The following is a 12,916-nucleotide window of genomic DNA, read 5'->3' as shown; positions in this document are numbered from 1 at the left end:
AAGCTCGGGGCTGGCATTCATACCCCTTTTTGCTCCCCTCAGTTTTCAGTGAACCTTTTCCGGACGCTCCCACCGTCATCCAATCCCACGGGCGCGGAGTTTGACCCCGAGGAAGATGAGCCTACGTTAGAGGCTGCCTGGCCGCACCTCCAGGTGAGGAGGAGCAGGATAGGGAGCTGATCAATTTATCTCTGGGGACTCAGGGGTCCGTGTCACCTTGCTGCCTGCCCCAGACTTGCTGTGTGCTGGGAGAGGGAAGGGCAAGGCCTGCCATGCTTGGGTCAGAGGCAGTGCAGGGCTGTCCTGGAAGCAGACTGCTGGATCTGTGCAGCATTTACCTGCAGATGCCCATCGTCCCGTGTGGCACTGAGGTGGGCTGGAAGTGAACACTTTGCTGGGAGTAGAGGGGGTCGTGCCGTATTGCCTACGGAAGAAGCAAATCCCCGCAGCGTTAATTTCCCTCACAAAGGCTCAAGAGCCCTCATCCTCTGGGCTTCAGCAGAATTAGAGGTAGCGCCCTTGTCTCTTCTTGCCGTGCTCCCTAGGAGGCATGTGGAGGAAGAAGAGTGCCTGTTGCCAAAATAAATCCTGTGCCGGCACCTGCTAACACGTCACCTGTGTGCTGGATGTGATCCGGTTGCATTAACTGGGAGCAGATGTGACCAGAAAAGGACAGGGAACTGGAGGGGACGAAGAGGGAAGGGGACCAAGGATCTTTTCAGTAAGCTGCGTGTCCTGAGAAGTAGCCTTTAAGACAACATCCATGAAAAGAGATTTGAAGGCAAGAGTAGCCACGGTGTAACAGAGCTGAGAACTGGAAGTCAGGGAGTGAGCTCATGAGGATCTCCCCAGGCGCCTGCATGGAGACAGGCTGTCAAGGTGACAAAGGCAGAACAAGAGGCAGTCACGGCAGGATGAAGCAAAAAATAGCCGGGAAATAAGGAGCAGTTCCGCAGCACTGGTTAACGGCTTCTCACTGCTGCGGGTGGTGTAGGCTTGGGGGTGGTGGTGGGAATGGCATTGCTTGGCACCCTGTAGTAGGATGCAGCGCCCTGGTTTGGCAAAGGGGTTCCTCAGAAGCATTTTCGGCAGGGTCAGCCCTCAGATAGTCTTGCCCATGTAGGACAGAACTAGAAGTTATTGTTTCAGTGCTGGCAGCCTTCTCAAAGCAAGCCGGCCTTTTTCCCCCAAGGGGGACACAACGTGGATCTCGCATGGTTTAGCAGGGTCAAGCCAACCTGGAGCCCGTCCCCATGAGTCAGAGGACACGATGTGTTGTCCTGGGGTCATTTCATGTCTTCGCTTTTCTGTTCTTCCTTGGTGTGTCTCGAAAGCTTCCAAGGAAATCTAAGCCGTTGCCATCTCTTCTGCGGGTTTCTGTTCTCTGTACAGGCAGGGCTGGAGGTAGGAAAAGGGTTTCCCAAGCATGGTGTCTTCATCTGAGCAGGTGGCTGTTGTCTTTGGCTGGAGCTAAGGTGATGAGATCTCGTGCACACTTGGACAGTTAACGTGCCACTCTCCATCATACTGAGGGCAGCTGTGGGGAAACGTGTTCCTGTGTCTTCTGTGCCCCCATTCAGGCCTCTCAGCTTTCCCCCAAATCCTGAAGGAGAAAGAAAAGATTTAAAACACAAAGTAAACGCTGGTGAGGGGGGATTTCTAAGCAATCTCTCTTTCTCCTTCCCCAGCTGGTGTACGAGTTCTTCCTGAGGTTCCTGGAGTCACCTGACTTCCAGCCGAACATAGCGAAGAAATACATCGACCAGAAATTTGTACTGTCTGTAAGTAATCGTAGCCCCTGCCTCTGTGCAGCACCTCTGGGAAGGGCGTGCAGCAGGCTTTGGCCCAGGGGTTACACAAATAGTCCATCTGTGTCAGGAGGTGCCAGATGATGGGGGGTTTCTTTCTTTCAATGTCTTATATTGAAAGAGCAGCCCAAATTCTCTGAGCAGGGCAAGAAGGTGTGTGGGCTGTGGTCCCTGGAGCTCATCATTGTACAGGAGGAGCGGGGCAGTGGGGGCTTTGAAGGGAAGCCCAGGAACTCACAGCTTTGGAGAGTGTTTTGGCCACTGCCATGCTTTAGGAGATGAAAGGTGCTGCTGGTGCCAGCTGGTGGACAGGAGGCTGCGTGTTTCAGGGGAGCAGCTGCTGTGACAAGGGTGCTGAAGGCTCATCTGGAAGAGCCACTTGAGTGGAGCAGGAGCGCTGCCCAGCGTTGCCTGTAGCGCTGTCCCACCAGGCAGTGTGCAGACACTGACTGACTTGGTGTCCCCGCAGCTGCTGGATCTCTTTGACAGCGAAGACCCCAGAGAACGAGACTTCCTAAAGACGATTCTGCACAGGATCTACGGCAAGTTCCTGGGTCTGCGAGCGTACGTGAGGCGGCAGATCAACAATATATTTTACAGGTGAGATGTTCCTCAGCGCCGCTGACTTGCTGAATGCGTGGTACAATCCAGTGAGATAAATCCTGGGCACTGGAACGGGAATCAATCTGTGATCCAGACTTTCATTAGCCAGGTGGCTCAGTTATGTCCCGCTGCTGAGGTGTGGATAGCATTCACCTCTGCCCAAGAGATGTGACAGTTTGGTAGTTGTACCTTCAGCATACGTAGCAAATGCTGGGACTGGTGAATGTTAGCTTCTTTGAGGTTGTGCTGATCTGGGATCTGTGAATAGAATACTTGCCTCAAACTCTTACACCTTGCCCTGCTGTCTTGGAGTTCTGCTTTTTGCTAGGAAAATCCTCATCTCTGTTGTTTGTCCTTCCTTTTGCTAATCAGACTGGGTCCAGCACTTGGCAACAACCTGTCATTTGTCTCTTCTCTTTAGGTTCATCTATGAAACAGAGCACCACAACGGGATTGCAGAGCTGCTGGAGATCCTGGGAAGGTAAGGGCATTTTTGGAAGTCCCAGAGGGCCCGTGGTGGGTGAATTATCCTAGCCCACTGTGCTGCGTGAGCTGGTAGTGCCTTCTTTTAGTTGTTCTTGCAGGAGCCACCTCTTTCAGAGGGTCTCAGTCTGGTGAAGCATACAGTGAAAGCCCTCTCCAGCCTTCTGATAAATGTGGCAGTAGCCTTCTCCTCCCCACATGAGTCTGCTCTTCTGTTGTGTTTGAGACCAGTTTCCAGCTGAGGAAACGTGCTCTTACCGAGCGGGGTGTGCAGGGTTGGGCCCCAGCGACTGCAATTCTGCTGGTTGGTGCTTTCTCAAGTTCCTAATGAGAGAGCTAGGGCATCTCAGGGATTCTTTTGAAGTGGGAGATAATGTATTTCCGCTGGGGGAAGACATTAAATAGAATATTTGTTTCTTCTCAGCATAATCAATGGGTTTGCTTTGCCGCTGAAGGAAGAGCACAAGATGTTCCTCATCAGGGTCTTGTTACCGCTGCACAAGGTGAAGTCTCTCAGTGTCTACCACCCACAGGTGAGAAGTGCTTCACGTTCCCAGGGAAGATTCTTGCAAAAGCGTTCATTCGGGCTTTCTTGTAGATGCTCAGCAGGCTGCATTGCTGTATTACACAAACTTCTTGGTGTAAGATGTTCGGGGCTCTTCACTAACCTTTAATCGTGGTGGTTTGTCCCAGCCTTGTAGTGTCTGGGCCCGCGTGTGTATACGTGTGCTTTTTGCCCCTGGCTGGTAGGAGGATATCCTGTCATTACCTGCTGAGCGAATGCTCTGGCCTGCTCTGCCTTTCTGTGCTGCAAGTTTATGAAATATTGGTGCCCTGCTGAAACCAGGGAGGTAAAATTTCTGAGCTCCAGTCATCTGTGGTGTGTCATCTCTTAGTCATGGCTGAGATATGCGGAGAAATCAGTGTGCTGGGCTGCTAGGCTGGTACAGAGATTAATTTCTTGTCATTTATAAGTAATAAGGGAAGAGAAAAGCGGAGAAGATTGGGACTCAGGCTAGAAAGTGAAAAATGGATACTGAACAGTGCTGTCTATTTTCACAGCCTCATTTTTATGCGGGTAGGGCTTGCTGATAGTTGAGTTTGCTCCCTCCCCTGCGTGCGGCTGTGCTTGCGTTTGAATGTATTAGCTGCAGATGGCTCTAGGTGCCTCACGTTGTATCCTCTGCGCTGCACAAATGTCCTGAGCTCAGGTCCTGTCTCTGTGAGCCCCCGATTGCCATCAGAAGAACTGGATTCCTTTGGAGCTGCAGCTGTCTGCTTTGTCACACGCGCTGTGGGGGGCCTAACGTGACTTCCAGCTGTGGGTGGCGGTGGCAGCATTTTAATCTCCAGCACATTTGGGGCTGCTCTAATCTCGCTGTGTTCTCTCCTGCAGTTGGCGTACTGTGTTGTACAGTTCTTGGAGAAAGACAGCAGCTTGACAGAGCCGGTGAGTAACCTTGCTTAACCTCTGCGTGTCAGTCAAGTCCCAGAAAGTTTCACAGCTTCCTTACAATTCAGCAAGAAGGAAAAAGGGCTGAAGAGGCTGAGAGGCATCGAGATTGTTTACTGTACTTGCCTGGCACCCTGTGGGCAGAAGGGGCAGTGCTGCTCATGTGCAAGCCTTTTGCATTCTGCCCTGAAAGCTTCAGGAAGGTGGTTTGGAGTTCGCTTTTGTGCTTCAGGTCTTGGTGCAGCAGAAAGAAAATTATGGAGTGTCTTTTCAGAACAGGGCTTTCAGCTTGTGACGGATTCTGCAGAGACAAAGCATGTTTCTGTCTTATATCTAATGGAACCAGCACGAGATCACGGGGCCTTGGAATAGCACAAGTTCACTCCAGACTGCCAGAGCTGGCCAAGGAACCATAAGGATGAGGTTAGGAACCTGGGACCCATAGATCTACGTAGGCAAGCCCCTGTTTCTTGATGAAAATATTCCTCCTGCTCTAGCATCCGTAGGCTAACTCCACAGTGTTAAGTCTCAGTGTAGAGACATATGCCTCCAGGATGGAGTGCTGTTGAAACATCCAGTTCTAAAATGTGTGAGCAGTGGAGCCCTCCAATATTCCAGTAACTGGCTACGCGGGCCTGCAGTGGTAGCCAGGCTATATGCTGGCTTGGCAGAGGGTGCAAGCAGGAGACAAATGTTTCTCCACCTCCTGGAGGCCAGGAAACGTCTTCTGCAGAGCTGAGCTTCACAACCTCAAAACAGCAGATGGCCAAAGAACGTGTGCTTGTGTCACTGGAGCAGGGAGCACCAGAACGTGTGAGCATTTTAATGAGTAGCACTAGTTGAGGTCGTTCTGTTCTTTGGCTGAAATGCATGCGTTTGTGGTGAGCCTGATGGTACTGGGTGGAAGCTGGTCAGCTGTTGTCAGCTTTCTGGCTCTGCAACTCTGACACCAGCAGTGCTGAAGCAGACCTCCTCGCTTTTTTCTTCAGTGTAGGACCTCCATTTCCTGTGTTCCCAAAAGCCTCCTCTGCAACAAATTGTGTAAGGTGGCTTCCTGATCATGCTGAGCACTTCCTGTGGCTGAAATCCAGCCCAGCAGCCTCCTGCCAAAGCTCTCGCTGTAGAGCGAGGGATAAAAGAGAAATAGAAAATCTGTCAATATTTCCAATCCATTCTGCAGCTTATACAGATAGTAGAGCTCCATAGCTCGTTGCTGCTTCTGGAGTTGGTGGTCCCTGGATTAGACACCCAGGTCTGCGTGGGTGTTTGTGGAAAGCAGTGGAACGACCCAATTTCCTTACCCTCAGCGGGCCGTTGCGTTGGATCCTGACCAGCCAGACCAAGGCCATATTATCACAGCCCTGTCGATGAAGCATCCTCCTTGCGAAGGTTTCGAACAGACTACTGGTATTACGGGGGCTATTGAAGCCTTGGAAAATTACAGGGGTTGTGCACCAGCAGGGCTCAGACTGCACCAGGAGCTGTTGCCACCAGTGCTGGAAGGAGGCCAGAGTCTTCCTAGGCCCACACTGGCTTGGAGTGTGCCTCCCAGAAGCTTGCTCAGCAAGGCTTGGCATGGGAGCTCCTGCATTACAGCAGCCTGACCGCCTGCCAGGTGAGCAAGACATCAGATGTGCTTGGGAGGAGCGAAGGCAGACCCGACACACCTCGTACCACCTTAGCTGTAGGAGAAATTGTCTGAATCACTGGAGCTAACTCCAGCCTGACTGGCAGACCTGAGTAACGAAGAACAGCGAGGATATCCAGCTGCTGGCTTCCTGAGCCTTGGCTTGGTGGAAACATAATGCTCAAATGTTGCTCTTGCTTTGCCCGCTGAAATTCCTCTTAGATGCTCAGAATCGAATCTAAGGACATGGTTTGAAAGAGTAGCTGTTAGCAGCAGTTGTCTGAATCCAGTGGCTGTAGAGTTAGAGCACAGAGTCAGCGTTTCTGTAAACACCACACCAATGTTTCCCCCAGAGCGAAGGTCTGCAGGATCTTGGACCCTGTCTTTGACAGTGCCTAGAAGCAGATGGGTAGGGAGGGAAGCAGAAATAATAAATAAATCAGGTGGAATGTAGCTCTTCTCTTAGTATTTCCTTCCACAGTCCTGTAAGCAATAGTTTCCTCCCCCAGAAGTTAGATCTGCATTGTCAAATTTAATCATCATCATTAGGTTTAGCCTCCACGAACTTACCTGTTCCCTTCCGGAGCATGTTTGCTCCAGAAAGTTTGCTCCACAAAGCCTTCCACGAACGAGCTCTGTAATCCAGTTACCTGTGTGTGTGCTGGTACTTCCTGTTGTCTGGGCTGAACCTGACCATTGCATTATTTATTGGGTGCTTCCGAGTATTCCAGCTCTGCAATGCATTGGATAATGATTCCTTAATCACCCTCTGTGCAGCATTTCTGACTCGACTCGTTGATCCTCCCGTGTTGCTCTGCCCCCTCTGGCAGCCCCAGCCCGCTCTGTCTCGAGCCTTTGTTGTTAAACTGTGCTTGGGGAAGGAGTTCTGAGCTCTGTGCTGGTAGCACGTAACTTTCTCACCCTGGGCACTGCTGCTGTCTTGCGTGCAACTTGGCAGAGTTTGTACTTTGCCTTCTTCCCTGGTAACCCACCCTGACTCTCTGACAAAGTCTTGTTACTTCTGTTACTTTTTCTCTTCTGCAGTTGTGACCAGACCTTTAAAATCTCATTTTGCTGCTGATGTTAACTTCTAACGCTGTGTCCGTGCCCTCCCCGCTCAGGTGATCGTGGGCTTGCTGAAGTTCTGGCCGAAAACGCACAGTCCCAAGGAGGTGATGTTCTTAAACGAGCTGGAAGAGATCCTGGACGTGATCGAGCCGTCCGAGTTTGTGAAAGTCATGGAGCCCTTGTTCAGGCAGCTGGCCAAGTGCGTCTCCAGCCCACACTTCCAGGTGGGTCCCAGCTCGGGGAGCGGGTAGGGCGCTGCCTTGTAACCCACTTGGCACGCGCGGATAACGCCGCAGCTCTTGAGCTCCGTGGATTAGTGGTGACGGAGGTGTCACCAGGGTGAGTACTGGGGTGCCACGTGCTGGGAGGGGTGAGAATCCTCGCCCCAGCCTCAGAGCCAGCTCGTCCAAAGCGAAAACTAAGCTGCTTAGTGGCCCCCCTCCTGCTGCACCGTGTGTTATGGGGAGAGCCGTCCAGTGTCACCCTGTCACAGCAGGACCAAGCTGAGCGCAGCACTGGGGTGAGGCCAACCAAAGAGAGGCTGTGGAATGAAAGTGGCTTCGGAGAAGGTACTTTGTGTAATTCTGGTGTAGCTGATGGCGTACTGGAAGTGCCAGAGTCTGCTTCTTCCTTGGTGCCACTGAAGGAAGCTACCCGCAGTACCAGGCTAAAGCACTCTCTGTGGATGATAGTCTTAGGGCTGAAAATCTGCGGGGTGGTAGGAGCTGCAGGTAGCTCCTTGCAGCTGTTCTTCACCAAGTGTTTTCGTTTGCCACAGTGTGCAGGAGGCAGATGCACGGCTTGCTGATGAAACACGCGACTCACCCAGCTCTGGGTGGGGTGTTGAGTGGTGGCAGAGCCCTCTGAGTGGGTGCAACTGCTCGGTGAGGCAGGCTGGCTTCAGTCCCCTTCTTATACAGTGAGATACAAAGGCAGGTGTTCAGTACAAAAATGAGCTCAGCCTAGGTTGTGTGTGTGTAGAAGACCACTGCTCCCTGAAAGGGATTGACTCTGGGCAGGGCTCGGGGAGCTTGGTGGAAGCCAGCTGGCTGTGGGTTACACGGGTGGTGGATGGGAACCAAAGGACCAGCAGGAGCTTTGTGCGTGGAAGTTGCAGCAGTAGGGAATGAGAGAGCTTGAAAGGAAAAGGGCAAAGGCTGGAGGAGAGGCATCCTGTACTGCAGAGCAGGCCTCTTCCACTGTCAGCTCTTTGCAAAGTAAGACTGAAAAACCTGGACAAGGTGCAAACACCTCACAGTCCAGGGGAATAAACCTCAGAGGCGTTCCATACAGTAAGACGGAGCTTTTTTGGTGTCTGTAGCTTGCCTGAGAGCACAAATAGGAATTGACTTCATGGTAGGTCTGCATACCGTGGTGGGAGAGTTTTCTCCAAGTGGATTGTGTGTTAGTCTAGCAGACAAAGGCCTAATGAGATCTAATAGGTAGAAACCGAAGCTAGGCAAGTGACGTGAGACGAGTTTCACTTTCTTTACTCAGGTGAAATGACAGGTTAAGGGGATGTAGTGAGTTCTCTGTCAGCTGAAATACCAAACAGACCGGATGCCTCTCTTCCTAGCTGTTTGTCACCCTCAAGCTAGCACTAAATGCAGAAATCTGTCCCCAGCGTGGGGACTGCATTGCTGAGATTTGTGGTTAAATATGAAGAACTCTGATTGAATCCATCGCAATATGGAAGCATGCTAGACTTGTTTGAATTGACAGAGCAAGGTGGCTGCCCCAAGATTTTCCATACTTTCACCCTTTTAGATCTGGGGATGAATGGTGGGCCTGGTGCCTGAAGCATGCTTGAAAGCCCAGAGAGACTGTGCTGTGGAGAAGGCCAGGGAGGAGTGGTAGAAATGGAGCCTTGCGGAGTGCGGTCTGAGGAAATGAAAGAGGCTTGGAGTGAATCTGTGCTAGGACCCGGAGAGGATGACATTGCTGTGCTCAAGTGTGGTGTAAAGGGTGACGGAGCCATCAGGATGATGTTAGACTAGCTTAGTCATGAGGTTTTTCCCCAGGAAGTGAGAAGTGTCTGGCAAAAGCTAAGGGTAATAGCTCTAGGCGGAGGGAATAAATGGCCACATAGAAGGTGGCCGAGGTCAGCCCGGCTGCCTGTGCTGCGGGGAAGCGTTTGCTCCTCAGCTGAGCGGTGGCAAGCTCTGCTCTCAGCAGCGCACAGCTTCCACGTGCACCACAGGTGTGGCTGGAAGGAGCCTCTCCAAGGATGGGTTTCTCTCCCACTGCAGGTGGCAGAGCGAGCACTGTACTATTGGAACAACGAATATATCATGAGCCTGATCAGCGATAACGCAGCCAAAATTCTCCCGATCATGTTTCCAGCGCTCTACAAGAACTCCAAGAGTCACTGGAACAAGTAGGTCTTTCCGCATGCCCTGGCACTTGCTGTGCATGCAGGATTGCTTGACCTACTGGCGATCTTGGGGCATGCTGCTACAGTGCAACGACGCATGGCACTCGGTGACACCAGCTGCTGAGCCAGAGGGGGTGTTCCTGGTTTCAGCATGGGAACCTGTCGCAGCACACCACAGTGTCCCGTGGGGTCAGGCATCTTGCAGTGATCGGCCTTGCGGCTGTCGGGCCTGCCCAGGGATGGATACCTGCGTGTCACTAATGCTGCGGGTCTCTTGGAGGTGTGCTGGAGGTTTTCCAACCCATTTCTGGCTGCTTGCTAACTGGTGAGCCCCCGTGTGTATGCTCTCTGTGACCAGAGACGTTGGGTCCTGCAGTGCCTGACTGCGTTTGAGTACAGGAGGAGTGGAGAAAGCAGAACCAAGCAGGCACATGCCCCCTGTCAGATCGCCTCCCACGTCTGCTTTCTCCGTGCTGGTCTGTGTTGTGGTTCTCCCATCGACTTCCTGCTGGTCTTTCTTCCAACTGCTTCCTCAGCTGATTCCTTTTCCATTTAACCCAAGTTGCAGAGCTCACTTCCTTTTAATGAATTAGCTGGAAATACTCAGTCCGCAGCTGAGATCCTAAAATCTTCCAGCAAAAAAAGACTGTGAGATTTAAAAAAAAAAAAAAGTCTTCTATTCCAGAGGGCAGAAAAAGCAAAATAATTAATTCTGGGGAGGCCAAGCGAGACCGGGAGTTAAGCATACACCGTGGTAGCAAATTCAGGGTTGTGATGCAGAACTTGTTTGCAAACAGCTCCCTGCTGGTCTGCTTTGACTGCTTCCTTCTCGTCATTACAGCAGGAAGCACAAACCTGAGCCACCAGCCACGGGTGCCCTAAAGACTCGGGTGAATGCGTTAGCTCTCCAAACGGAGCTGCCTTGTTCTCTGTTGCATCCGATGCCGTTCAGCGTACCCGTGCAGACACAAACGTGCACAGATGGAGGCGTGCACATGTGCACCAGAAGGCAGGCACGTGCGTGTGCAGACAGGCGCTCGCACAGGTACCTGTGCACATTTGCAGGTGCGCGTGCAGACGTGCACACAGACACACTCGCACCCAGTGTTGTTGCCCCTCCTGATCAGAGTTCAGAACAGGACTTCATGTTCTGCTCTGAAGCCCTCTGCCAGTTGTTTCCTTCTTTCACCAGCCAGCATTCAGGATTCTGCTGTTTCTGCCTTTCCTTCTTGGCTCCTTCCCAGTGCTATGGCAGAGGAGGTCCTGAAGTTGTTTTCCTCGTACTTCTCCTTTTCTCTCTGTTTTAGCACCAGTCACATTGTCTCAGCACAGGCCGAGTACCTCAGATTCTCCTCCTCCTTCCCATAGCTCCTCTACTCCCAGCGCTTTGTCAGACAGCCTGCATAATAAGCCCAGGAGGGCTGTGGCTCTCCTCCTTATCCTACCTGTAGAGCTGGAGAGGCGCAGGGCTCAGATCTACCGAGTCTCTCATCATTTCCCCTGCATCAGGTGTTTCAGAAATGGCTTCAATGCTTGTTTTTATTCCCTACGAGAGTCCTGGTCCCAGAGAGCTCAGGCACAGCGTAACCTGTACATAGGTTGCTGACATGAAGACAGCTTTTCTTCTGGGGTACTTGTGCTTGTTTCCATCTCTCGAGGGATGCTGAACGGCTGTCTTTTGGGCAGCTCGGTGACAAAAACCCAGGAGTAAACACTGGGCGGCCCAAAAATGTCACATTGTGTATCATGAGGTGACTTGTGGGAGGCACTAGAGCTAGGTTAGGTAAAGCCCTCTTCAGAACAGTCCCGAGCAGGTCCTTAGTGTCCTTTTTCTCCAGTTTCTGATGTTAGAAATTAAGGAATTAATGGTTGTTTTGGCACTCACGAGGAGCGCAGTCAGAGCAGGGCTATCCCAGCTGTCTTTTCTGTCTTTCTACTCCATCTCTTTCTCCATGCGATGGTCTCAGGTGCTGTGTTTGTGGAGAGGGTCTTCCCACACAAGGAGCTGGGGCTGTGTGCAAATCTTTTGTAACATTTCTGTAGCGTACAAGGAGTTGCTGCAACTGTTGGCTGGTGTCTGTGCTGCTGGGGCTAACTCAGGGCTGAGGACCTGGCGGGTACCACCATGACTTGTTCTCCTTTCCTGATTTCCTTGCAGGACAATCCATGGGCTGATCTACAATGCACTGAAGCTGTTCATGGAGATGAATCAGAAGCTTTTTGATGACTGCACGCAGCAATACAAAGCAGAGAAGCAGAAGTGAGTAAGAGGTTGTTGCCCAGTGACTTGAGCTGGTCCTGGAGTCGCTTTGGGTGCAGTACCAGGTGACAGATGCCAGTACTCAGGGGGGAAACGCAAAGGTGGTACAAATCATTTGGTCAAAAAGTAGAGGACTCCTCAGCAATAACCATGTGTGGAGATGAGAAGAGTTAAATGTGTGATGAGATTAAAAAATTCTTTTCAGTTCTGCTGAAGCAGGTAGCTTGGAAAAGAGTGACAGAGTTTGCTGGCTCATGAGGAAATAAATTGCAATGTGGAGGCTACTCAGCTTTTCAGAGAAGCTTGGAAATATTTAGCAGTTTTTATGTGTGTTAGTGAATGCCGGTGGAATCCTGCTGCTTTAGGAAATCTTTTCTAAAGAACTTTGCTGTGGTGCAGAAGATGTTTTATGCCAACTGCAGGACACTTTCAATTTTTCAGCGATAAAGATGGAATAATACCTGGAACTTCAAGGAATAAATGGTGGGGATAAAATCTTAGCTCAGCAAGCATCATACAGTAGCTGAGTTGTGATGCAGTAAAGAGAGGGAAAGACAAACAAACAAACAAAAAAACACTCTTCCTGCTTTCTTGTGTTGGTTTTGATGCTTTTAGGACTTACCTTGATGAGCTGAATCAGTTCAGGAAGCTAGAAGGAAACTTTTTCTTTCCTGGGTCAGTTTTCTGCTGCTATTTTATTTCAGTGAAATAAAATAGGGCTTTTCATTCCTGGTAAGCCAGGGCTGCCAAAGGGGAAGCAGTGAGGAGCTCTTAGACATGTGCAGCAGTTTAGTGTGGGGGCAATTAATGGCAAAGTTGAGATGTGAATTAAAGTTTGGGGGTGGGCAACCTGCATATGGAGAAATTAAGGTTTTGTTGCATCTAAATTGTCAGCAGACAAGATTCTTTGTTTTCCAACTGTAGGGCATTTGTGAAGCCCATATCAAGGTCCAAACATACGTTTTAAGTCACAGTCACAGCGCTATTTACTACGAGGTCTGCTTGGTGTTTCCATCAGGAGCTTTTTCTACCCGTTCAAACTTGCATCAGTGCCCCACATTCAAGTGTGGCTGACAGGATTGTTCTAGAGAAGGCCAACAAACTACCTCAGAACTGTCCAAGAAATGGACAAATAGAGCTGTACTGGTTTCTGATTTTTTTTTTTTTTTTTTTTTTTCCCCCTCTGGTGCCCGTCTACCAGTGCTCAGAAAATCTTTTGTTTTGTACATTTTACTGTCCT

The 12,916-nt window shown here is 50.8% G+C and overlaps 1 protein-coding gene across 1 annotated transcript in view; it reads left to right on the top strand.

The window, feature by feature from the left end:
- Positions 1-12,916, top strand: part of PPP2R5D (protein phosphatase 2 regulatory subunit B'delta) — a 29,013-nt gene that overhangs the window by 7,488 nt on the left and 8,609 nt on the right. The window contains exons 5-13 of the mRNA XM_084284174.1: positions 43-153; positions 1,689-1,781; positions 2,278-2,408; positions 2,833-2,892; positions 3,319-3,427; positions 4,291-4,344; positions 7,096-7,266; positions 9,292-9,419; positions 11,575-11,676. Of these exons, the coding sequence (XP_084140300.1) occupies positions 43-153; positions 1,689-1,781; positions 2,278-2,408; positions 2,833-2,892; positions 3,319-3,427; positions 4,291-4,344; positions 7,096-7,266; positions 9,292-9,419; positions 11,575-11,676 (959 nt within the window). The remainder of the gene's footprint in view (positions 1-42; positions 154-1,688; positions 1,782-2,277; positions 2,409-2,832; positions 2,893-3,318; positions 3,428-4,290; positions 4,345-7,095; positions 7,267-9,291; positions 9,420-11,574; positions 11,677-12,916) is intronic.

The sequence above is a fragment of the Netta rufina genome (genome assembly GCF_964035555.1).
Source record: "Netta rufina genome assembly, chromosome: 3".
Lineage (NCBI taxonomy): Eukaryota > Metazoa > Chordata > Aves > Anseriformes > Anatidae > Netta > Netta rufina.
The sequence above is the reverse complement of the archived record's forward strand: the minus strand, read 5'-3'. Positions and strand labels throughout refer to the sequence as shown.